The following is a 27,493-nucleotide window of genomic DNA, read 5'->3' on the forward strand; positions in this document are numbered from 1 at the left end:
TTCTATTCACATCTAGCACTGTAACCAACCATAAAATCATTACTTATTTTCAACTTAATAACTGATTGACATTTCTCAAACAAGCTGTTTTCAATCCTGATAGTTCTTTATTTTCTTTAATAAATTGCTGTTTGCAGTAGGTGTCCATCATGAGAATAATCAAAATTAGATAAATGTGACAAAAGACTGACAAAGTGTTTCACACCCTTGAGTGATACCAAGAATGGGAGAAAAGTGTTGCAAAATACGACTACTGCAGTGCTACTTATGGTCTTGCAATAAAACCAACAATGCATCAAGAGCTATCATCTCACATCCAATTTCTTCCCCTCAAGAACAATCTGAACCTCTTTGGCATCCAAAGGCTCATAGGTCAATAAAGCTTCTGCTAGATTCTTGTGCTCTTTTGCATGAGTCTTCAAGATATGTTTTGCTCGCTCATACGAATCCTGAAATACAAAGCAGATATGTAAGAGGCAGAAACCTTAGGAGAAGCACAAACCCTCAATGAGATAAAAAGCCTTTATGCACCCTAAAAAAACTATAAAATCTATTGACTTCTAGTTATGAAAGATAAATGCATTTAAAAGCTTGGTTCCCTAAAGATAACTCTTTCATACTTTCAAATGTTACATTTTTAACCTCAAAGTCTATCATAGAGATAACTGAGGACTACTTAAACAAAAAGCTACTTAAGAAATAAAAGTATACACTGTACTCATCTGCTTTCTAAATAAGGTCTGTGAACACAGAAATCTATTTCTCTTTTCAGTATACGTGCTAAAAGGAAAGGGAGTTTGCTCCTTTTGCCTCTTGAGATTTCACCAATTTACTCAATCTAGAATGGCCAGAAAAGATATAATTTCCATTCTTTTACTTGGTAACACACTCACCTCTCAATACTGTAACACAGTATCATTAGAGGTGATCCCTGACTTCCGTACATTTGATTTTTTTTGCAACCCACCTTGAACTTTTCATTTAAATCCTTCAACTCTCTTTCCAAAGGTGAGTCTGAATTAAGTTTATCAGCTTATGAATAATGGCAGTAATAACAGTTCATTTTTGGCAGTGTCATATTTGCCTGTACAATGTTTCTGCCAATATTTTACTAGCGAATTATATTTTTGTCCTTATAAAATTGGGTGGAATATGTAAAAATGAATTTACCAACACCAAGAAGCACAGGTCATATAAACACAATACAATTACTAGACATTTTGAACATAACCATGTCCAAGTAAAATAATCAAATTAAAGAAAATACATAAAATATTAGAAATATATCAGCTAAAGAAGGACTGAATATTTAAATCACAATGTAAATTGTTCTGGGCTTCCCTAGTGGCACAGTGGTTAAGAATCCGCCTGCCAATGCAGGGGACACGGGTTCAATCCCTGGTCCGGGAAGATCCCACAAGCCGCGAAGCAACTAAGCCCGTGTGCCACAACCACTGAAGCCCCGCACTACAGCCACTGAAGCCCGTGCCCTAGAGCCCATGCTTAGCAACAAGAGAAGCCACCGCAATGAAGAGCAGCCCCTGCTTGCTGCAACCAGAGAAAGCCCACATGTAGCAACAAAGACCCAATGCAGCCAAAAATAAAATAAATAAATTTATTTAAAAAATATATATATATATATACATATATGTATATATATATATATATATGTATGTATATATATATAACTTGTTCTTAGCCTATGGCCAGAATAAAATAAAGATCCAGTCTATGATCAGGGTTTCCAGTCTATGTCAAAGATCCAGTCTATGACATAGTTAATCACGGCAGCAACGGTGCACCTATTAACTTTATAAAACAGAGGAACTTTAGTTTTTTTGCAAGCACCCAAATATTTAGGCACATTTTGAGTAAATAGATAAATAAACATTTAAAAAAAGATCATTACCCTCAGAAGGATTCTGGTTTCCTGTTCAATAGCAGATTGAGTTTCTGGACTCAGTTTCCCTGTATCACTGTAGGTCATAACTCCAAGCTAAAATCAATGAAAAGAAAGAAATCCAACAGAAAAACCTCCAACACTAATGTATGTAACAGAGGAAGTACTATCCTATACATAAGAAAATAAATATCATGGGGGCAAGGAAAAAATACAATATAAAAATGCCCTTGAGGGCAAAAAAACTTCATTATTCTTCTGAAAGTATAATACTAAAAAGTGTGAACAAGAGGGAAAATTTTAAATCCTAAGTATCGTTCTGAGTACCTTCTTAGAAAACCTTAGCAGCTATTCTAGTCCAGAAATCCACAATTCACAGAGTACTGGAATTGCTTTATGGAGCCACAGTGATAATGTAAAAATGTGAAGTATGTGGAAAGGGCAAAGTAAGCAAGCTCAACAAGTAGGTCTTCGATGTCATATGAATAAAAAAAGCTAAAGAATTTATATTATCATTTGGTTAATTCATGAAATAATAACTCTTACTGTTTGAGCAGCTGGAATGGAAAGAGTATGTTACATTTCTCAGAAAATGACATTTAGTTTAGAGTCAGCTTTGTTAAATCCATTTGGAATGAGACAGGGGAAAATCTATCAATTTATAATGAGAATCCTCTCTCACAAAGAGACACTTGGCACATCAATATTTGATACATGAGGAAGGATTAAAATTAGCCATTACCTTTTCACTCATTCCAAATTTGGTGACGATCTGCTTTGCTATTTGGGTTGCATTATCAAAATCACTGGAAGCACCTGAAAATTTGAAATATACATAAAACTCAAGTTAAAAAAAAATCTTTAAACCAACAAACACAATTTGAACCAAAGCTATTCTTTACAGCCAACCTGTTGTAATATGATCAGCTCCAAATATAAGTTCCTCTGCCACTCTTCCTCCCATACTGACGTCCATCTGAGCAAGAAGCTGAGCTCTAGTTTCGTTCTGTCGATCATTTTCAGGCAACAGGTACACCCAGACAATTGAAAAAGAAAGAAAAAATTCAGACACACTTTTGAAACACTCACATTAATAACCTGAATTATCATTTGTCTCTCATGACCTTACTTAATACCATGATGCTGAAAGCTCAGCGGCATTTAATAGAGATGGTCATGGTGATTGATTACCAAACCAGCTATGTATAAAATGAGGAAAGCAAAAGTGCAGTTTATAAATAATAAGTAGTTAATGCTGCAATACAACTGTTTGTCCCTCGTTGCACAAAAATGTTTAAAACGTCTATAGGGATGTCCCCGGTGGTGCAGTGGTTAAGAATCTGCCTGCCAATGCAGGGGACACGGTTCGAGCCCTGGTCTGGGAAGATCCCACATGCCGCGGAGCAACTCAGCCTGTGCGCCACAACTACTGGGCCTGTGCTCTAGAGCCTGCAAGCCACAACCACTGAGCCCATGTACCACAACTACTGAAGCCCGCACGCCTAGAGCCTGTGCTCTGCAACAAGAGAAGCCACCACAATGAGAAGCCCACGCACCGCAATGAAGAGCAGCCCCCTCTCGCTTCCACTAGAGAAAGCCCGCGTGCAGCAAAGAAGACCCAACGCAGCCAAAAATAAAATTTAAAACATAAATAAATAAAAATAAACGTCTATAATTAGAAAGATATGAAAATGAAACTTGTACTCAATGAGAAAAAACTTAGAAAACTATTGAACCAGTCACTATGATACATAATTTCTTTCGAGGGGAAAAGAGCACCTACATATTTAAGAATTATATTTTGCTGTCATTCCTGAATTACATTTCATAATGTAAATATATTATCTGAAATATTAAGGATATCCTTTATTAGCAGGTAAATTTCACAAGTATGTCTGATTTCAAGACACTTGAGGAAGCTAAAGAAGAAAGTATCAACACACCTAGGAAGTAGCTGAATTTTCTTTTGAAATGTTTTCATCAGCAATTTCCTACATAAGCTCCTGGGGAGCGCTATTTGAAAGAAAAGAAAAACTAAAGATACATGTCCAAGTGTTGGCCCTCGTGGCATGATTGTAGCTTTGTTGATAGGCATAGCATCTTTAGTGTAATATGCAATAATAGCGTGACCAGATTCATGATACACTGTGATTGTTTTGTTTTTGTTATCAATTTCCACACTTCTTCTACGCTCAGGCCCTAAGAATAAAAATTTACTTAAGTAAAATACTCCATTAAGAAGGTATATTTAAATGAATGAAGCTCCTTTGTCTCAAAGTCATTCTTAGAGTCATATGATTTAATATCATTAATAAATATTTTAAAAGTTTGAAAGTTTAAAAAATGAGTAGATTCCACTCTACAACACATGTAAACCATAATTTGTCAACTGAAAACCAAACTAAAAACTATCATCTTAATCCTTATATCAAAAGGAAAAGCTTTATTCTATTTCTAGAAAACAAACTTCTAATTTAACAGGAATATCATAACTAACCTGTTTTGAAGGCAATTCAAGATTTAAAATAAAAATTAAATTCTGAAAAGCAATAAAATTAGGTATTCTTTTATCAGCAATATCAGACAATAGGAAAGACATGGGCACTCATGCCCCCCAAAGAGTGTAATATAAGTTATAATATATTTGTTCTGTAACAGGCCAAACTGTGTTGCTCTGTTAGAGTATATATTTGCATGTTTCTATACCTTTCTTTTTTATAAACTTTTTCTCAAAATTAAGAGTTTTTTCTCGGACTTCCCCGGTGGCGCAGTGGTTAAGAATCCGCCTGCCAATGCAGGGGACACGGGTTCGAGCTCTGGTCCAAGAAGACTCCACATGCCGTGGAGCAACTAAGCCCATGCGTCACAGCTACTGAGCCTGAGTTCTAGAGCCCATAAGCCACAACTACTGAAGCCCACGCACCTAGAACCCATGTTCCACAAGAAGAGAAGCCACCACAATGAGACGCCCATGCACCGCAATGAAGAGTAGCCCCTGCTCGCCGCACTTAGAGAAAGCCCGCATGCAGCAACGAAGACCCAATGCAGCCAATAAATAAATAAATAAAAAATTTAAAAAAAGAGTGAATTACCACCAAACCAAAAATTACCAAGTGGCAATTTAAAAAAAAAGAGAATTTTTTCTCTAACATAATGAACAGTATAACATAGGGGAAAAAAAAAGAAAACCTACCCATTAGGATTTTATCTTTGGAAAACTCTAGTTCCGTCATGGTTACCACTTCTTTTCCATCAACAGCTGCCTTTAAAGCAGCTTGGTTCACAAGATTCTCCAACTCTGCTCCAGAAAAGCCAACAGTACCTCGAGCTATGATTTCTGGATCAACAGCTATATGCAGACAGGACACAATATTAAAATTTCAGAAGAGCTAATAAAAAGCTCTTCATAAAGAACTCACATTGCAAAAGAAAAAAGAAGATAGCCATCATGAGCTGTAATTTTACAAAAGCTTACTTCACTAAATTCTAAGGGGAAAAAGCCAAAACTGCTAGTAAACACACCATTAAAATTGTCATTGGGACAAATCACAAAAGTTCTTATATTTAAATAACTTTGTGATAAACAGAGAAAGGTAGAGTTGCCAGATAACGATTTACAAACCTTTAATTATGGCCTAACCACAAACTGAAAAAGCACATTCATAGACATTTTGTTTTCAGAATTTCATCTTGAAATAACTTTGGACATAAAAGCCCCCCTTATTATCGGAAACATATTTGGTTTTAAGAATTGATTCAGGTATCTTTGAAAATACTGCAGCTTTAATAGCTGCTTTTATTACTCAGGTAGTTCCATAATATTTCCATGTGTTTTGTTTTATAGTCTGCTTCCCCTCTTTTGGCCCCAAAGTGACTATATCATGAGGTACTATGCTCATAATATACAGGTGCTTTTTATATGATTTTATATTTTACATTCATCTAAAGAAACATTTATACATAGATTTCATCAAGTATTATCTAAGTACTCAAAAGAAAACTTTCTTTAGAATCGGGATTCAAAATGACAGAATCTCTGGACACACGTTCATTGAGAAATGGACTTTATGGACAAACAAGAGGAGAGAAAAATAGACATTTAAAGGAATTTGTCTTTTAAGACATCCTGAGTAAGGACCACAAACAGGGTGGATTGATATATTACCATTTTATGGAGATAATGTCTGTATCGTCGAATTAAGACTTACACTGATCAAACTTTATCTTATTGAGATACCACTTCAAGATTTCTGTTCGACCTTTTACATCTGGCCTGGGAACTGTAACCTGCATGTCAAAACGACCAGGACGTATTAAGGCGCTAAAGGGAGAATACAAAAAGAAAATATAAATTAATGAGCTGACTGTGCTGAAGGTCAAGTTAAACAGGACTGACATCCTAAAGAGAAGATGGAAAGACAATGGCAACCAATATTTATGTTGAACATAAATATTCAGATTAGTTCCTTATAAAACGTGGCTCAAAGAACAGTTTCAATAACCAGAAGGCAGAACAAAGGTTCATATAGATAAATGTGTGCATCTAGATAGCATACAGCCCTTCAGAGACAAAGACATGCAAGTCAGTCAGTCAAGGAACAAGTAATTCTACAGCAATCTATTATGAGAGCTACACATCCATCTTACTGCTATTAAGTACAAAATGTTAAACTAGAGTCTTAGGCAAGAACCAACTATTAGATCAAATGAAAGTATGAATAACTTCTATATAATAAAACCAATAAAACTTTTAAACTATAGTAAATTTTATTCTAAAAATCCTCTCTACCCCCCACCCAAAAGCTTTGTGATGTTTAAGTTGTGAGCAGATTCTTTTAGCAGCTTTACTGAGATACAATTTTCATATCATAGAATTTGAAGTCGAAAACCCAGTGTTGTTTTTTTTTAACATCATTGTTGGAGTATAATTTGCTTTACAATGTTGTGTTATTTTCTGCTGTATAACAAAGTGAATCGGTTATACATATACATATGTCCCCATATCCCCTCCCTCTTGCATCTCCGTCCCTGCCACCCTCCCTATCCCACCCCTCTAGGTGGTCACAAAGCACCGAGCTGATCTCCCTGTGCTGTGCCGCTGCTTCCCACTAGCTATCTATTTTACGTTTGGTAGTGTAACCCAGTGGTTTTTAATATATTCAGAGTTGCCCAACCATCACCACAATCTAATTTTAGAGAATTTTTACCCCCTCCCTCTCTTCTCCAGCTGAAAGAAACCCCAAATCTACTGGCAGTTATTCCCCATTTTCCCTAACCTCTGGCAACCACTAAATTCCTTTCTGTTGCTATGGATCTGCTTATTCTAGACATTTCATATAAAAGCAATCATATAATATGTGATGTTTTGTGATGGGTTTCCTTCACTTAGCACAATATTTTTAAAGTTCATCACTATTCTAGAATATATCACAAAAATTTTAATACTTACTTATCTAATGCCTCTGGGAAGTTTGTGGCTCCTATGATGATAACTCCTTCATTGGGCTTAAAACTATTATAAAAAAAAAGGACATTTTCATTGAAAATTAAAACAGCACACATGTAGAAATGTTCTATGCAAAACTGTTTATCGTTAATCTTACTAACAGCAAAGAAAAGGGATTGATCTTTTTAATGCCCAAAATGATAAGGCATCTCTAATTGTTTTCTTAAAATGCCAGTGCACTTCAATAAAAGTGTTAATAATAAATCACCAGGTCATCTGTGGTTACATACCTTCATAATAATTTTTCTAGTTAGGAAGAGATGACCTGACACAAAAAGCTTGAGTCCCCGACTAATTTTTGAAAAACATTTTCAAGTTTACCAATTCAAATTATTTGCTCCTAGACTTCCAGAATGTCTTATATGACTTTAAGAAACAATTTTTTGATCTACAGCAACACTCAAAATAGGGTTTTATATTTCTTTCGTACATCATAGTAGTACTTAAAAACGCCTTATAATTCCATAATCACATAAACATTCTCTTCTACAATTTCAAACTTGTCTTTTCAGATTAATTTTTGAAAAGGAGTGTTCTTGTAGTCTCTTGAGTTGGTGTTTTACAATTAAATCTTTTCATTAAACTTAAAAATGCTTATTGCTATAATATCCAGGAAATGAATATTTGCACATATTCGTGAAAGAGTATATTTTATATCCTTAAACAAATGTTGCAATATATAATCGAAAAATTGAATCTCATAGTTTTCTTCCCCAGTCTTGTTTATATTTTCAAAAGTTCAGAACTCTGCATAGGTTTGCATCATTTAATTATACCAGGTTAGTATATTTTACAGATATTTATCTTAACATCATATGCTTTTCCTGAATAAGTTTATCTATTACTAATCCAAATGCACTTATCCAAATCTTTCTTCTAAGTCCCCTGGGTGCCTCAAATTTGTTATGCCCCAAACTGAAGACATTGTCCCTGATGCCTTCCTCTTTCCTGACTCTTTGTAAGCTACTCTGTCATCTGTCTTCCCCATCCTAGTAGATAACATCACTGAAATACCAAAGCAGGAAAAATCCTGGACTCCATCCCTCCCTGAAATCACCACATCCTGTTGCTCATCAAGTTCAGTATTTTCTACCTGCTTACCATTTTTCATTTCCTATTACTTTCTCACTTATAATTTTGAAATGCTCTTTTCTAGTTTTGCTCCCCTGATGTTCATCTTTACGTTGCTGCCAGAGTGACCTTTCTAAAATATATTTGTGAAGATGTAACACCTCTACTTATGTAGTGGATCCCCATCACATGAAGGAGAAAGTTCATGTTCTAGGAGGACACTTGCTATTTTTGGTTTGGCTCTGATCCTCCAGTTTTGTCTCTCCATACCATTCCCCGTAACTGTGTTCTAGTTTTCCACGTGACTTGTTATGTTGTTTCATGCCTCGTCCTTTTGCTCAGGCTGCCTTTTCTAGAATCCCCTTCACATCCCCGCTCTACACTGTGTGTGTCTTTTAAGACACAGACCTGTCTTTGCAGCATTTCCTGAGCTACCCAGATACAGCTGACTCCTCTTTCCTGTGTGCCCTTCCTGTACTCTGTTCACATCAGTTGTAGAGCTTTTGAATGATACTTTGCTGTTCTTACTTGTTTTCATGTAGCTCTACTTCTCCTGGAATACAGAGCAGAATCGGTCTTCTATTTATATTTCCAGCTTTTCTCCCAGGTTAGTGCCGATGATTTGATAGATCCAGTAAATGTTTGTGGTCTTACTGATTGATTGAATGACCAAATGAATGAATATGATGTTTTCTGGAATGAGGTGTTTGTTTTGTTTTGTTTTTATAGGAAGGAGCAACAAATCCAGAAATTGGAGAAAAAGAAAATGATACTGATATTGAACGTGCTCCATAGGAGCAAACAGATCATAACAATTTGACTTTTGTTTTGTTTTGTTTTGTTTTGCGGTACGCAGGCCTCTCACTGTTATGGCCTCTCCCGTTGCGGAGCACAGGCTCCGGCTGCGCAGGCTCAGCGGCCATGGCTCACGGGCCCAGCCGCTCCCCAGCATGTGGGATCTTTCCGGACTGGGGCACGAACCCGTGTCCCCTGCATCAGCAGGCAGACTCTCAACCACTGTGCCACCAGGGAAGCCCAATTTGACTTCTTTTGATGGAGCTCAGAAAAATAATAGGAATGGTGAGTTAGTGAATATTTATGAATTTTTTCTATGCTTAAAGGCTAGTCTAAAAACATCTGAAGTGTGTAGATCCAAATATACTATCCATTTCTTTCTTTTTTTTTTTTTTTTTTTTTTTTTTTTGCGGTACGCGGGCCTCTCACTGCTGTGGCCTCTCCCGTTGTGGAGCACAGGCTCCGGACGCGCAGGCCCAGTGGCCACGGCTCACGGGCCCAGCCGCTCAGCGGCATGTGGGATCTTCCCGTACCAGGGCACGAATCCGTATCCCCTGCATCGGCAGGCGGACCCTCAACCACTGCGCTAACAGTGAAGCCCTTTTTCTTTTTCCATTTCTTTTTAAGTATATTTCTTTTGCTCCATTTCTTCAGAAGTATCCCAACTACTACCAACATTTTCTTCCTGAAAATGCCTCAACCCTCTGAAATTCTTTTCTGCTACTTTATTTTATTTAAATATTTGTGGATGGAGATAGACATATATGTATTTAAAATTCATAGTAGTAAATGTTCTCATTAATGTATCTGTGGCTGCATTTTACAGATATGATGTCAGCATTAGGATTAGGAGAAGAGGAAGGTATAGAATCACCTTGGGATTCTGAGGTACTGTCTTCTATTATTATTATTATTTTTTATTTTAAAATATAAGCACTGAATGATGTTAAAACATAAAGGGGGGGTGCTTTGACTTTACTTTCTCACCTTTGCATTTGCCCTTCAAAATTTTTTCCTTACATTTTTAACCTGTAATTAATTAAATAATTGTGTGCTAAGTATAGTAACTACCACATAGTGCACTTTTGTTAATTTGCAAGATTCACCTAATGAAACCAGTGTAGCACAGAGCAAAAACCAAGGCTTAGAAGTCATAAGGAATCAGTTTGGGTTCTGAAGTTAAATTTATCTAAAAACTGAAGCATTATTCCAGGTCAGCCTATGGCCAAATGTATGTTTCTTTTTTCTTTTCTTTTTTTAAAAAATTTTTGTTGGAGTATAGTTGATTTACAATGTTGTGTTACTTTCAGATGTACAGCAAAGTGAATCAGTTATACATATATCCACTCTTTTTTCGATTCCTTCCCCATATAGGCCATTACAGAGTATTCAGTAGAGTTCTCTGTGCTATACAGGAGGTCCTTATTATTGATCTATTTTATATATAGTAGGGTGTATCTGTCAGTCCCAGTCTCCCAAGCAAATGTATGTTTCTTTGGTACATATGGATGTGTAAAACTCCTAGTGAGGTTCAGAGAGAAACAGGTTGAAATGTAGTTTTTTACCACTTAGACCTGAAAAAGATAGTGCCTGAGACTTGAAAGTATTAGTACATTTGGATTTTCAAATAGATCTGCAAGGAACGTTTCAAGAGAAGCAAAAGAATGGGGAATAATAAGTATGTGGCGTTATAATAACAACAGTTTGGTTTAGCTATGTTTTAATAAGTACACACCATTTTGGATAAACTAGTGTGCGTTGAGTACCTTTATGGCAGCCATACTTGAAGTAACGTAAATATAAAGTAATGATGACCTGTTGTAAGGTGACAGCTATGGAAAGAGATAAGAAGGGCCTGATCTGTTAGACCTAGGCAGCTGCTGCAGTGATACAGCACTGTGTTTAAAGTCAAAAGACATGGTAGCATCCTGGTTCTGTCACTAGCTGTGGGATCTCGGAAAAACTTGTCTACCCTGGTTGAGCGTCAGTGACGTCCTTCGTAAAAATGGTACTGGTACCCACTTGTCAGGTAGGTGTAGGGAACAGATGTGTTAACAGCTGTGAACACACCTTGTAAACTGTAAAGGGTGCTATAGAAATGTAAGACAAAAATGATCACAGTGCATGGACATATATACACTACCAAACGTAAGGTAGATAGATAGTGGGAAGCAGCCGCAGAGCACAGGGAGATCAGCTCGGTGCTTTGTGACTGCCTGGAGGGGTGGGATGGGGAGGGTGGGAGGGAAGGAGATGCATGAGGGAAGGGATGTGGGAACAGATGTATATGTATGACTGATTCACTTTGTTATAAAGCAGAAACTAATAAAAAATGATCACAGTGGCAATTAGTGACTCACTAAATGCTGGGGCACTTTTTTAAAACCTGAAGGACAATAAAATGACAGTAGTGTTAAGAATAGGAAAATTAGAACGGGCATGTGGATTTCTAGCTTGGGGTATGTTAAGTTTCTATAGACTGTTATCGGAGATCTCCTATAGGTATCAAGTGCTTTGGTACTTGAGGTCCTCTCGACATTTTAAATGTTTTGATCTTAAATAAATTCCTGTTATTGAATACCAACTATATACTGGGCAGTTAGACACTGACTGTACCAATTGAGGGGTAAGGCTGTAGTGGTGGGAACATAAAACCCAACAGGAATCCTTTATAAGTCACTGTTAAGTCCTTCATGTAAAGAAAATGGAGAGAGCTTCCCTGGTGGCGCAGTGGTTGAGAGTCCACCTGCCGATGCAGGGGATACAGGTTCGTTCCCCGGTCCAGGAAGATCCCACGTACCGCAGACCGGCTGGGCTCGTGAGCCATGGCCGCTAAGCCTGCGCGTCCAGAGCCTGTGCTCCTCAACGGGAGAGGCCACAACAGTGAGAGACAAAGAAAATGGAGAATGTTACGTTAGACAACATTGAGAGAGTTTGTAGTTAGGATGGGGATGGGAGTGGGAGTGGAATTTAGGTAGTCAGAAAAGATCTGCATGTGAGAAAAGCTACCAAGGGGAGGATGGGAAAGAGCCAGTCATGTCAGGGTCCAGGAGAGGGACATTCTGGACAAAGAGAGCAGCGGATCCCATCATTACACTCTCGCATCTTGGAAGGACCAGGAAACAGGAAGTAGGGTAACTGTCCTTACAATCACTTTTATCATTGTTGTTGTATGTAGAAAATAAAATGTGCATAAGAAAAGCTTGGCACATTTAGATAATTAATAAATAAAAGTTCTTATTCTTCCCTTATTAAAGCTTGCTGTACTTTTTTGAAGAGTTGCATAACTATATTTAAATTTTCTGCTATGATTTAGACATAAAAGTTTTTCTTACTACTTCGCTATTTTATTCAACTATTTTTCCTATCAATAAAAATTTTATCAAATAACAGATTCTTATAAGCCCTTGTTTACCTAAATGAAGCAGCTTCTACAGTGTTCTGTTTATGCTCAACATGACATACTTCATGGTTTCTTTTCATGCCAAGTATATTAATTTAATACTAAAAAATTTCTGTCTTTAGAAATATTTTAAATTTATACCAAGTGTACTTATTAAAGAATTTAGTTAAACACATATTTTTTAAAAATACTCTCTTCTTTTGACAAAGAATGTAAAGTAGAGTTAGGTGTTGTGAAGTTAATTCTTTGCTGAAATGTGCCTGTAAGTCAGGCACATTTTTTGTCTGTGAAAATAATTCCTCTGGCTTTCCATGCTCAGTTTACAGAGTCAGTAGCCAAATGAGGATAAAAGATAGACTTGATCTAGAGAGTGTATATGAAGTTTTCTATTTCAATGTTTGGGTTTTCAATGCATGCTTCTCTTATTTTTAAATCTAATTGCTTGTAAAGTAGGAAATTTTTAAAAAGTAGGATATTTCCAGCTATTAGAAGGGGATTAGGAAAGCTTTATGCAACTCATTATTAATATCAATTTTAACAGAGTATCTCTGAGAGACTTCCAGAGAAGTATGTTGATCATTTATCTGGAGCTGCAGGTCAAAGAGGAAAAAATATATTAAATGGACAAGTAGAAGGTAAGAACTATATTTTTATGAAAAAGTCATTTGACAGCATGTTGATTTAAAATGGGAATTCTGATATATTCTAATAGCCAAAGAAAATCACCTGTCGGTTAAGAGGAAGTATCATTCCTCACACTGATTTCAAGTTGAACTGAGCCTGTCTCATTCTGGAAAAGAAGTGCTGTATCAGAAGAACTAAGCAGCTACATCTTTTTTTCTTGTCAAAAATCCATCAGCAGTTTTTAGGCAGTTTTTATTTGGCCAAAAAGCAGTGCTTGAATACTTAACTGTGTGGTGTGTTCTATTTAAGCTCTGAGTGTCCAGATGTTCTTTTGTAGACAACATGCCATGATATAATCATCTATCTCCATGTCTGTTACCAAGTTACACTGTGAAGTGTGCCACCCTTTTGAGGTGGTCCTCAAAGACACAGTTTGCTTGTTGTTTAACCAAGTGTCCTAAAGCATGTACCTGAAGTTATATCATTTTTTATTCTAAAAAGCTATGCAGCTTATATTCTGAAAACTATTAAAAAACATAACACTGTTGATGCAAAAAAAAAAAAAGAAAATCACCTGTCAAATGCATAGTGAGGAAAAAGACGAGAAAAGGAGGGAAGCTGTGTATCTTATCTGGTGTCAGCCACAGATTAAATTGAGAGTCCCCTTTAAGGAGCTAAATTATTAGTTCCGTTTCAAGGTACTCTACAACCTAAGGAAAGTCGGGAAATGAGGAAGAGGAAAGAAGGACTAAAGAATGAGAGAGGCAGAGGTTACAGGGAGTAAATGAAGGAAAAGGAAGCAGGGGTCTGTGGAGGACGGGGGCAAAGTAAAATAGGTCTTTAGAAAAGGGAAGAGAAGAGTATTTGAAACGTGAGACAAATTTGGAGTGAGCTTCCAGCACCGAAACTTGTCAGAGACGAACAGCAAAGCTTTCCCACTCTTACTGTGGGAATGTAGAAGCAGACTGATAGGTCAGAGTTTCTCAAATTTTAATTAGTCCCCTGGGGACCTTGTGAAAAGTGCACATGCTGAGCAGCAGGTCTGGGATTGTGCATTTCTGACAAGCTCTCAGAGTAGCTAGGGTGTAGGCTTGCATTGAGAGAAATCTGGAAGAGGAGCCACTGGATAGTTCAAGACAGAACAGGATCAAGGAAAAGCATTATTTTGTTTTTCTTTCTGAGTGTGTTTATAGCCAGAGGGTAGCAAAGCGTTGAAGTAGAACTTATAGATGTAAGGTGCCACTGCTAAGCAAAGAGGAAAAAAGAAGTGGTGGGGATGATCCATAAAAAGAATGTCAAAGGGGGAGAATTAAGACCACAGATCCAGAGACTACCTTTGAAGAGGAAAGAATATAGTGAAAGGAAAGAGGGGGGAAAGAAGGGTGTTAGGGAGGTGATTGTGGAGGTGATGAGGAAACTTGAGAGAACTCTCGTTAGATGACTTCAGTGTATTTACACTGAAACAAGGTTAGGTCATTGCTGCTCCAGAGAATACTGGAAGCAGGAGTGGGTGCTAGAATTGAGGTAAACCCCAGCTCCTCCTTGTAACTATCAGGCATCAAAGATATATGTTGTGTTGGTATGTGTTATTCAAATGAGATTAATTTGAATATGGAAGCATTGGCTGTTTTTTGTTTTTTTAAGATAGGTTTGTGGGTTTTTTTTTTGGCTGCTTGGCTTGGCATGTGGGATCTTAAATTCCCCAACCAGGTATTGAACCCGTGCCCCCTGCAGTAGAAGCATGGGGTCTTCACCACTGGACCGCCAGGGGAGTCCCTAAGATAGCTAATTTTTTGATGATAATTGTTTCACAAAAATCCTTTTAAACATTAGCATGATATACTGAACCAAACTAATTTTGGAAACAAAAGAAATTAATAGGGTTCATTCCCTAAATGCTAAAATTGTTATTTTCAGTAAATACTACACTGATTTTGAAATATGAAAGATTTTTAATATCTAATAATTCTGTGGCAGTAAAATTTACTTTTTCCTTTTTGATAATCGTACTTCGATGTTGAAAACTTATAATACGTTATTTCTTAGATGTGCCTTATATACCTTCTTGCATGAGTGGATCGAGAAACTTTAAGATGACTAAACTAGAGGATCCAAGAAATGTAGGCATACCAGTAGCCCACATGGGTATGGAAAAACATGAATATTTTTATGAACTATTATTCTACAAGTGTATATCCAAGCTGATCAGTTCATAACCCTTTCTCTGATGAGAAATGAATTATACATTCAACTGAACTGTCATCCCAACTGTGCACTTCCTAAATTACAGGACAAATTGAAGAACATGATAACTACTTGTAGTATAATGGTGTAAATGATGCTGCTGTATTGCATTCAAGATATGCTGTTGCATTTTACCATCAGCTTTCACATTTACCTTCTCGGGGTCATGATTTGTTGCTCTGATTAAAGATCACTTTTCTCCTCATCAATCAGCATGTTCACATTGGTACATGTGCATTTTTCTATTTTATAAAGGCTTTTGGAACATAATCTTCCTTTTGAAATCTTAACTGCATGTTTTGTTAAACCTGTACTCCTATTTTTTCTTCAGTATCTATAGTGGATTCATATGTCTGTCTTGTTGCAGTCCTAACTTCCCCCAAGAAACAAAACACCAAAACCTAAAGTATTCACTGCCAAGGCCAAGCATGAGGGTTCTGCTCAGTACTAACTGCATGAATATATAGTTGGCTTTCATAGTTACGTGTAATTGATTCTATGTCCCTTTTGCCTTTTAGATTCTCCTGAAAAATATCCTCACTTGAAGGTAAAAACTTATATTTTTGTCTTGAATTATTAACTACAGATTGTATCAAATGTACATTATTTATTAATCAACTTGTTTCAAAACCCATTCAGCCTGCAGTTGGAGTGAAAGATTCTGTTCCTAATAAAGCAGTAGGAATGAAGGATTTACAAACATCCAGATCAGGTAAATTTTGCAGTGCAAATTTCACTCTGGAAAGAGGTACACTAAAATATTTGAAACGCTCACAGCCTTCATATTCCTAATTCTTTTTTCTTTTGTTTTTGCAAGTTTAATTGAAGGATTTGACATAAATAAGGCACATGTTATTGTTGGTATCCATGTTTTGAAAAAAAGATATTTACAAGCATAAGAAAAATATATTTTTAAAATGTAAGCTTTAACTCAGATGTTTCTATGTACGTTTCAATACCCTAAAGTTCTCAGTTTGGAATCTCTGTACTTCTTAGGGATTCTCAGAGGTTAATTATTAGATTCTAAGATTTTTCCAGTTTTATAAAATGCTTATTTGAATTCTGACCTTAACCTAGAGTAAAGCTTCACTTGCTAACATGTCAATTGTATTTCAAATTTAATTATTTCATTTTAGTGGTGTTACACGGATGAGCTTAAGCCAACCAGATGTTTTGATTAGCAGACTCTGTGTGTGTGTGTGTGTGTGTGTGTGTGTGTGTGTGTGGTCTTTGATTATTAAAAGTGGGGGAAAGTAATCATACCTTAATGACGATTTGATAGACACAATCTTGTAAAACAGTAATTCTGAAAGTTTTGGGCTTTAAGATCCTTTTATTTATTTGTTTGTTATTTTTTATGATGCAGATATAGGATCCTTTTATACATTTAAAAATTATTGAGAATTCCAAGGAACTTTTGTTTAAGTAGGTTGTATCTACTGATGTTTACTGTATTGGAAAATAAAACTGAAAAATTTAAAATACAAGCACACACAATCATACATTCTATTAGCCATTAGAAGTATGATGTTATCACATATCTTGTCTCTGGAAAACTGCTCTGTACACTTAAAACAGAATGAGAATGGAAGTAACGTTTACTGTTATTGTGAAAATAGTTTTGACCTCTTGGACCCCTTGAACGGTTGAGTCTTGGGACTCCAGGGATGCTCAGGTGACACTTGAGAACCACTGTTTTAAACCAATTACAGAGCTGATGGATGTGAAATGATAAAGGGACACTTGTGATGAAACAGGCTTTAAACTTTCACTTTTACATTTCTTGCTTTCTTCTTTGATTTGTCTTTTTTTAATGTATACAGCAGGTTCTTATTAGTCATCAATTTTATACACATCAGTGTATACATGTCATTCCCAATCTCCCAATTCATCCCACCACCATCCCCAACGCCCTGCGGTTTTCCCCCCTTGGTGTCCATACGTTTGTTCTCTACAACTGTGCCTCAATTTCTGCCCTGCAAACCAGTTCATCTGTACCATTTTTCTAGGTTCCACATATATGCGTTAATATACGATATTTGTTTTTCTCTTTCTGACTTACTTCACTCTGTATGACAGTCTCTGGATCCATCCACGTCTCAACAAATGACCCAATTTCATTCCTTTTTTATGGCTGAGTAATATTTCATTGTATATATGTACCCCATCTTCTTTATCCATTCGTCTGTCGATGGGCATTTAGATTGCTTCCATGACCTGCGTACGGTAAATAGTGCTGCAGTGAACATTGGGGTGCATGTGTCTTTTTGAATTATGGTTTTCTCAGGGTATATGCCCGGTAGTGGGATTGCTGGATCATATGGTAATTCTATTTTTAGTTTTTTAAGGAACCTCCATACTGTTCTCCATAGTGGCTGTATCAGTTACATTCCCACCAACAGTGCAAGAGGGTTCTCTTTTCTCCATACCCTCTCCAGCCTTTGTTGTTTGTACATTTTCTGATGAAGCCCATTCTAACTAGTGTGAGGTGATACCTCATTCTAGTTTTGATTTGTATTTCTCTAATAATTAGCGATGTTGAACAGCTTTTCATGTGCTTCTTGGCCATCTGTATGTCTTCTTTGGAGAACTGTCTATCTAAGTCTTCTGCCCATTTTTGGATTGGGTTGTTTGTTTTTTTAATATTGAGCTGCATGAGCTGTTTATATGTTTTGGAGATTAATCCTTTGTCCGTTGATTTGTTTGCAAATATTTTCTCCCATTCTGAGGGTTGTCTTTTTATCTTGTTTATGGTTTCCTTTCCTGTGCAAAAGCTTTGAAGTTTCACTAGGTCCCATTTGTTTATTTTTGTTTTTATTTCCATTACTCTAGGAGGTGGATCAAAAAAGATCTTGCTGTGATTAATGTCAAAGAGTGTTCTTCCTATGTTTTCCTCTAAGAGATTTATAGTGTCCAGTCTTACATTTAGGTCTCTAATCCATTTTGAGTTTATTTTTGTGTATGGTGTTAGGGAGTGTTCTAATATTCTTTCCATGTATCTGTCCAGTTTTCCCAGCACCACTTATTGAAGAGACTGTCTTTTCTCCATTGTATATCCTTGCCTCCTTTGTCATAGATTAGTTGACCATAGGTGTGTGGGTTTACCTCTGGGCTTTCTATCTTGTTCCATTGATCTATGTTTCTGTTTTTGTGCCAGTACCATATTGTCTTGATGACTGTAGCTTTGTAATATAGCCTGACGTCAGGGAGTCTGATTCCTCCAGCTGCGTTTTTTTCCCTCAAGACTGCTTTGGGTATTCGGGGTCGTTTTTGTCTCCATACAAATTTTACGATTTTTTGTTTTAGTTCCGTAAAAAATGCCATTGGTAATTTGATAGGGATTGCATTGAATCTGTAGATTGCTTTGGGTAGTAGAGTCATTTTCACTATATTGATTCTTTCAATCCAAGAACATGGTGTATCTCTCCATCTGTTGGTACCATCTTTAATTTCTTTCATCCGTGTCTTATACTTTTCTGCATACTGATCTTTTGTCTCCCTAGGTAGGTTTATTCCTAGGTATTTTATTCTTTTTGTTGCAATGGTAAATGAGAGTGTTTCCTTAATTTCTCTTTCATATTTTTCATCATTAGTGTATAGGAATGCAAGAGATTTCGGTGCATAATTTTGTATCCTGCAACTTTACCAAATTCTTTGATTAGCTCTAGTAGTTTTCTGGTGGCATCTTTAGGATTCTCTATGTATGGTATCATGTCATCTGTAAACACTGACAGTTTTACTTCTTCTTTTGCAATTTATATGCCGTTTATTTCTCTTTCTTCTCTGATTGCTGAGGCTAGGACTTCCAAAACTATGTTGAATAATAGTGGTGACAGTGGACATCCTTGTCTTGTTCCTGATCTTAGAGGAAATGCTTTCAGTTTTTCACCATTGAGAATGATGTTTGCTGTGGGTTTGTAATATATGACCTTTATTATGTTGAGGTAGGTTCCCGCTATGCCCACTTTCTGGAGAGTTTTTATTATAAATTGGTGTTGAATTTTGTTGAAAGCTTTTTCTGCATCTATTGAGATGATCATATGGTTTTTATTCTTCAATTTGTTAATATGGTGTATCACATTGATTGATTTGTGTATATTGAAGAATCCTTGCATCCCTGGGATAAATCCCAGTTGATCATGGTGTATGATCCTTTTAATGCATTGTTGGATTCTGTTTGCTAGTATTTTGTTGAGGATTTTTGCATCTATATTCATCAGTGATATTGGTCTGTAATTTTCTTTTTTTGCCGTATCTTTGTCTGGTTTTGGTATCAGGGTGATGGTGGCCTCGTAAAATGAGTTTGGGAGTGCTCCTTCCTCTGCAATTTTTTGGAAGAGTTTGAGAAGGATGGGTGTTAGCTCTCCTCTAAATGTTTGATAAAATTCACCTGTGAAGCCATGTGCTCCTGGACTTTTGTTTGTTGGAAGATTTTTCATCACAGCTTCAATTTCATTACTTGTGATTGGTCTGTTCATATTTTCTGTTACTCCTGGTTCAGTCTTGGAAGGTTATACCTTTCTAAGAATTTGTCCGTTTCTTCCAGGTTGTCCATTTTATTGGCATAGAGTTGCTTGTAGTAGTCTCTTAAGATGCTTTGTCTTTCTGCGGTGTCTGTTGTAACTTCTCCTTTTTCATTTCTAATTTTATTGATTTGAGTCCTCTCTCTCTTTTTCTTGATGAGTCTGGCTAATGGTTTATCAATTTTGTTTATCTTCTCAAAGAACCAGCTTTTAGTTTTATTGATCTTTGCTATTGTTTTCTTTGTGTCTATTTCGTTTATTTCTGCTCTGATCTTTATGTTTTCTTTCCTTATGCTAACTTTGGGTTTTGTTTGTTCTTCTTTCTCTAGTTCCTTTAGGTATAAAGTTAGATTATTTATTTGAGATTTTTCTTGTTTCTTGAGGTAGGCTTGTATAGCTATAAACTTCCCTCTTAAGACTGCTTTTGCTGCATCCCATAGGTTTTGGATTGTTGTGTTCTCATTGTCATTTGTCTCTAGGTATTTTTTGATTTCCTCTTGGATTTCTTCAGTGATCTCTTGGTTATTTAGCAATTTACTGTTTAGCCTCGATGTGTTTGTGTTTTTTATGTTTTTCCACTGTAATTCATTTCTAATCTCATAGTGTTGTGGTCAGAAAAGATGCTTGATATAATTTCAATTTTCTTAAATTTACTGAGGCTTGATTTGTGACCCAAGATGTGATTTATCCTGCAGAATGTTCTGTGCGCACTTGAGAAGAAAGTGTAATCTGCTGTTTTTGGATGGAATGTCCTATAAATATCAATTAAATCTATCTGGTCTATTGTGTCATTTAAAGCTTCTGTTTCCTCATTTATTTACATTTTGGATGATCTGTCCATTGGTGCAATTGAGGTGTTAAAGTCCCCCACTATTATTGTGTTACTGTTGATTTCCTCTTTTACAGCTGTTAGCCGTTGCCTTATATATTGAGGTGGTCCTATGTTGGATGCATATATATTTATAATTGTTATATATTTTTCTTGGATTGATCCCTTGATCATTATATAGTGTCCTTCCTTGTCTTTTGTAACATTCTTTATTTTAAAGTCTATTTTATCTGATATGCGTATTGCTACTCCAGCTTTCTTTTGATTTCCATTTGCATGGAATATCTTTTTCCATCCCCTCACTTTCAGTCTGTATGTGTCCGTAGGTCTGAAGTGGGGCTCTTGTAGACAGCATATATATGGGTCTTGTGTTTGTATCCATTCAGCAAGCCTGTGTCTTTTGGTTGGAGCATTTAATCCATTCACGTTTAAGGTAATTATCAATATGTATGTTCCTATGACCATTTTCTTAATTCTTTTGGGTTTGTTTTTGTAGGTCCTTTTCTTCCCTTGTGTTTCCCACTTAGAGAAGTTCCTTTAGCATTTGTTGTAGAGCTGGTTTGGTGGTGCTGAATTCTCTTAGCTTTTGCTAGTCTGTAAAGCTTTTGATTTCTCCGTGGAGTCTGAATGAGATCCTTGCCAGGTCGAGTAATCTTGGTTGTAGGTTCTTCCCTTTTATCACTTTAAGTGCATCATGCCACTCTCTTCTGGCTTGTGGAGTTTCTGCTGAGAAATCAGCTGTTAACCTTATGGGAGTTCCCTTGTATGTTATTTGTCATTTTTCCCTTGCTGCTTTCAGTAATGTTTCTTTGTGTTTAATTTTTGCCAATTTGATTACTGTGTGTCTCGGCATGTTTCTCTTTGGGTTTATCCTGTATGGGACTCGCTGCACGTCCTGGACTTGAGTGGCTATTTCCTTTCCCATGTTAGGGAAGTTTTCGACTATAATCTCTTCAAATATTTTCTCTGGTCCTTTCTCTCTCTCTTCTCCTTTTGGGACCCCTATAATGCGAATGTTGTTGCGTTTAATGTTGTCTCAGACGTCTCTTAGGCTGTCTTCATTTCTTTTCATTCTTTTTTCTTTATTCTCTTCTGCTCAGTGAATTCCACCAATCTGTCTTCCAGGTCACTTATGTGTTCTTCTGCCTCAGTTATTCTGCTATTGATTCCTTCTAGTGTAGTTTTCGTTCCAATTATTGTATTGTTCATCTCTGTTTGTTTGTTCTTTAACTCTTCTAGGTCTTTGTTAAACATTTCTTGCATCTTCTCGATCTTTGCCTCCATTGTTTTTCCGAGGTCCTGGATCATCTTCACTATCATTATTCTGAATTCTTTTTCTGGAAGGTTTCCTATCTCCACTTCATTTAGTTGTTTTTCTGTGGTTTTGTCTTGTTCCTTCATCTGGTACATAGCCCTCTGCCTTTTCATCTTGTCTATCTGTCTGTGAATGTGGTTTTTGTTCCACAGGCTGCAGGATTGTAGTTCTTGTTTCTCCTGTCTGCCCTCTGGTGGATGAGGCTATCTACGAGGCTTGTGCAGGTTTCCTGATGGGAGGGAGTGGTGGTGGGTAGAGCTGGGTGTTGCTCTGGTGGGCAGAGCTCAGTAAAACTTTAATCCACTTGACTGCTGATGGGTGGGCCTGCGTCCCCTCCCTGTTGTTTGTTTAGCCTGAGGCAACCCAACAGTGGAGCCTACCTGGGCTCTTTGGTAGGGCTAATGGCAGACTCTGGGAGGGCTCACGCCAAGGACTACTTCCCAGAACTTCTGCTGCCCGTGTTCTTGTCCCCACGATGAGCCACAGCCAACCCCCGCCTCTGCAGGAGACCCTCCAACACTAGCAGGTAGGTCTGGTTCAGTCTCCCGTGGGGTCACTGCTCCTTCTTCTGGGTCCCACTGCGCACAGTACTTTGTGTGTGCCCTCCAAGAGTGGAGTCTGTTTTTCCCCCAGTCCTGTCAAAGTCCTGCAGTCAAATCCCACTAGGCTTCAAAGTCTGATTCCCTAGGAATTTCTCTTCCCATTGCCAGACCCCCAGATTGGGAAGCCTGATGTGGGGCTCAGAACCTTCACTCCAGTGGGTGGACTTCTGTGGTATAAGTGTTCTCCAGTCTATGAGTCACCCACCCACCTGTTTGGTATTTGATTTTGCTGTGACTGTGCCCCTCCTACTGTCTCATTGTGGCTTCTCCTTTGTCTTCGGATGTGGGGTATCTTTTTTGGTGAGTTCCAGTGTCTTCCTGTCGATGATTGTCCAGCACCTAGTAGTGATTCTGGTGTTCTCACAGGAGGGACTGAGAGCATATCCTTGTACTCCACCATCTTGGTTCAGCTCTTATTTGTCTTAAAAAATTGAAATCTGACAATTTTACTTTCGTTAAAAAAAAGGAAAATATTTTTGTTATGTATTCATTTCCTGTGTCATGGCACTATATGCTCTTTGGATCTAGTGTGGACCTAGACTTATCCTATTTTTACCAGGAAACAATTAGTCACTCAAGGCTATCATTTCTTTTGTAAATTTATGATATTTATCCAAGCCTTAAAAAATAAGTTCTGAAGATATTGGTACATTGAGGAAAGACCATCTCATTGTATTAAAGTAGTACCATTCATTAAAAGATTTTTTAAAACCCATGTCTCTGGAACACACAATACTGTCATGCATATTTAAACACAAAATAAATGGTTAGACATAATTTTGTTAATGAAAAAATTTATATGTTGAAGAGACGTAATTATTAATAAATCTCCTAAGGTATACAGAATATGTAATAGAGATTGATGAGTGAATCAAAGTAAGTAACACTAGAAAATTAAAAATTAGAAAAAAATGAGAGGCAATAGTTAACGTATCTATATGAATGGCAATGACGTGTAAGATACAATAAGCCATGAGGGAGTAGTGTGTTTGGGGGGAGAGGAGGACATGGGACTGCTTCTCTGAAGAAATAATTTGTTCAGGTTAGTCAAATTTGTATTAGTATTCACATTCTAATAAACGGAAACTTTGTTTTCAGATTTTTCAGGTTGGGATTCTGCTAGTTTGTGGCTCAATAATGAGACTTGTCAAAGAGCCGGGCATTTGAAAGTTGATGATAAATATCCATTTGTGTCACAATCAATGAGCAAAAATCAGTCAGCATCCACAGAATTTGGACAGATGACCTTAACAGATAAAAAGATTAATATCGGAGTGTTGTTTCTGTTAGGGGATTACACACTTCTTGACCTGTGTGAGTCACAACTGCCAGAAAACAGAGAAAGCAAACAATGTAATAAATAAGCACAGAGCACTCAACCGTAGGCCACCTCGGCATGGCTTCACCATAATCCTGATGTTTCCAAAATCATTTTGTGGCAAAATCTGCTTTGTGTTTACTCCTTTTATTCAACCTGCAGCCAAACGTCTTTTAGCAAGATGTTTGCATTCTTCCTCTGACCAAAGCAACATAATAAATAACAAAGGGAATTAGGAGAGAGTATAGGTTCGTTAGACTAGTATTTAGCATACACCTGAGAGTGGGTAGCAAGATTATATTTAGAACTTTGGGACTAGTTGGGAAACCTAGGCAGACATCTGAAGATTCCGTTCTCAAAATGTAGTTTCTTAGCTTTATTTTTGTTTAGCTCTGAATTCATTAGTATTAGTTATAACTATATTCAATGTAACGAAAAAAGCACCTCCAAAACCAAATACTAAACTATTTCTTGTATTTTCTATGAGTTTATATATTTTAGAATTGGCTTTCCCAGCAGTAATGGGAGTCATTGGGGATTGCTACATAGTCCCTCCTTCTTAGCTGTGTCCACATAGTATACCAACTTATTATTTTTAATGAATTAATAGTTCACAAGGGATATTGGTTTTAAGGAGTGCTGATCATTTAAAGATAGTGTAAGGAAAATCAATTCTAATTCTACTAGGATGCCCAGTCTATTGATTAACCACATCTAATATATGTTCTACATAAATACCGATTAATTTAGTGCCCTTAATCAGTCATATGATCAGGGCTATAGTAATAAATCATACACTGTTTTCTTTTTCCAGTCCTATAGTTTTATCTTCTTGTCTTTCCTTACCTGTGGAATTAATGTTACATTTACAAAAGATTCTCAGTTATCTCCTAGAGTAGTGACTACAAGCTATAAACTCAAAGTTTTTTTTATCTATACAAGTGACTTGTTTGCTCTCATTTCTCCATGAGCTTGGTAGGTCCAAGAAGCACAAATTCAAACAAAACACCTACACGAGCCCCCTCAACACAGGAAGATGTGAAACAGGAAAACTGGAAACTAAATACAAGCAACTTAAAACAGTTCATGCAGATCATTTCTCTTCTCAGTTGATACGTTTTATAAAGTAATAAGCAGAGTCTAGTTCTTGAGGGGCCCAGGATTCGTGCATTTATTTATTTAATAAAGATTTATTCTATGCTGGGTCCTGGTAATTTTATATCCTAAATATTTCTGGAAACAGTCCCTCAGTGTAGGCCTGCATCATCTTTTTTTTTGCATTATAATGCCATCAAATTCTTCTCCCTCTATTTATTTGTATGGCCTTCAAATTCATCCCTCCCGCAGCATTTAGAGTGATCTATCTCAAGTGCACCAGTGATCGTGAACCACTCTTTAAAGCATATTAATGTCCAGCCATCTTAGAATGACACGAGGCTTTCATAATCTAACTTCTACCTGACTCTCCCTCTCTAGCCCTTTCTGTCTGTCCTTTGCTCTGGAATTCTGAACTGCTGGTGATGCTCTCTCATCTATCCCTGTATTTTAGACAACTATTCACCCTGTTTTATGTATGCTTCTCTGCCTGTCTTGCTACAGCTTTCCATGCTCTCTCCCTTTCCTGCCCTCTATTCCCTTGAATCTGACTGACCTCACTGTGTAAGTCTCAGCTCAGGCATTATCTCTAGAAAAGCCATCCCTGACACCTTTTATCTACATTCTTCTTTAAACTCCATGTTTAGTACTGAGCAGGAACTCAATAAATAATTATTGAGTAAAATAAAGACTGTTTATACAAAGATGATTTCAAGAGATTGCCCTCTACAGTCTAGAAGCAAAGAGGATAGACGTGAAGAAATAATTTACAGTTCAGGTGATGAAGATACACTAGAAAAATCTATAAAGTACTAAGGTAGCTACTAGGAAAGAGATACCTATTTGGGGAAAGAGAGCTGTAATCAAGGAGGACTTCACAAAGCAGGCTGAGTCTTAAAAGGTGAAAAGAACTTTGTCAGAAGAGTAGAGGAAAGCATTTCAGATTAAGGAACTGACAAAAGCATGAAAAGTAACAGTAATTTTGGAAACCATGAATAACGTTGCAGTTGAAGCTTGGTGTGTTGTTAAATAGGTACTATTATGAAGTAGAGAACAGAGTATATTGTGACTTTCTATGTTTGTCCTGTATTTTTAAATTTTGTTTGTTTGTTTGTTTTGCATACACGGGCCTCTCACTGTTGTGGCCTCTCCCACTGCGGATCACAGGCTCCAGACGCACAGGCCTAGAGGCCATGGCTCACGGGCCCAGCTGCTCCGCTGCATGTGGGATCTTCCCGTACCGGTGCACGAACCCGTGTCCCCTGCATCGGCAGGCGGACTCTCAACCACTGCGCCGCCAGGGAAACCCTTTGTTTGGTTTCTGATTGTTCTGTTCATTGATGTTTGGTGGATGAATTTGTAAATGAATCTTTGAGATGTTTGTGTGCCTCTAACCTGGTGACATCTGGTATTTCCCAGATGGTTTGTTGGAGTTTTAGGTAATTAGAAGTATTTCTTAAAGAAGTAAATATTCAGCTAAAGATTAAGCTTAATTTAAATTGTCATTTGATAAAATTTTTTAAATCTATTTTTATAAAGATTATGTCTTTTACCTAACTGTTCTAAGTAGTTAATTTTAACTAAACATATAGATTTGTCAGCAGAACTAGACTTAGAAATAACATCGGAGGAAGCACAAGAAAGGCTTGATGGAAGTGAAAATAACCACTCACAGGTATGTAAAAATGTAAATGTAAATTTCTGGCTCAATATTGTTTTCTATGCTTTAACAACAGAGTTCAAATGAAATTACCTTTCAAAATTAACCTCTTAAAATTGATAGATAATAATTTAATAGTTAGTTTTTATAGTGCTTTAATTACAAAGCTTAAAATATTGTTAGAATCTATTATAATTTATAGTTAAACTTTGTCCTTGGAATTGAGGCAAAAAAATTTCCTCAATATTGTTTGCTTCTTCCTTACATGATAAAGAAGGTGATAATCAAATACTGAATCGTATGATTAAGCAGTTGAAATTATGAACAGTATATCAGTGATGGTCCATGAGTTAGATTCATGGAAGGAGAAATCATTCCCAGCTGTTCAAAATTTGCAGTTTCAAATTGCCAGTCACTAATGCCAAGATTAAAGATTTATTCTGTCCTGTGACCACTATGTAATCGACCTAAAGATCTACATTCAGGGAGAGAAGGGGTCATACAATCAACCCAATTGCCTATTAAGGAAGCAGACCTTCCAGAATTGGACCTTTGTTGTTAGGGTACAAACAATAACTTTCTAATTTATTTCATTTCAGGGTAGGAAA

General features: G+C 36.8%; 2 protein-coding genes across 2 annotated transcripts in view; one reads left to right on the forward strand and one right to left on the reverse strand.

Moving 5' to 3' along the window:
- Positions 1-27,493, forward strand: part of LOC309797575 (ankyrin repeat domain-containing protein 26-like) — a 102,641-nt gene that overhangs the window by 14,238 nt on the left and 60,910 nt on the right. The window contains exons 3-8 of the mRNA XM_082646071.1: positions 10,099-10,160; positions 13,217-13,310; positions 15,346-15,444; positions 16,062-16,090; positions 16,183-16,255; positions 26,818-26,900. Coding sequence (XP_082502197.1) covers positions 10,101-10,160; positions 13,217-13,310; positions 15,346-15,444; positions 16,062-16,090; positions 16,183-16,255; positions 26,818-26,900 — 438 coding nt within the window. The 5' untranslated portion in view covers positions 10,099-10,100. The remainder of the gene's footprint in view (positions 1-10,098; positions 10,161-13,216; positions 13,311-15,345; positions 15,445-16,061; positions 16,091-16,182; positions 16,256-26,817; positions 26,901-27,493) is intronic.
- LOC309797576 (ATP-dependent zinc metalloprotease YME1L1-like) lies at positions 86-2,889 on the reverse strand. The gene is made up of 4 exons (XM_082646072.1): positions 2,810-2,889; positions 2,643-2,716; positions 1,910-1,996; positions 86-449 (listed from the first exon to the last, which is right to left on the reverse strand). The coding sequence occupies exons 1-4, from the start codon at positions 2,874-2,876 to the stop codon at positions 306-308; spliced, it is 372 nt and encodes a 123-aa protein (XP_082502198.1). The 5' UTR covers positions 2,877-2,889; the 3' UTR covers positions 86-305.

Source organism: Mesoplodon mirus, assembly GCF_964341445.2.
Source record: "Mesoplodon mirus genome assembly, contig: HAP1_SCAFFOLD_751, whole genome shotgun sequence".
Lineage (NCBI taxonomy): Eukaryota > Metazoa > Chordata > Mammalia > Artiodactyla > Ziphiidae > Mesoplodon > Mesoplodon mirus.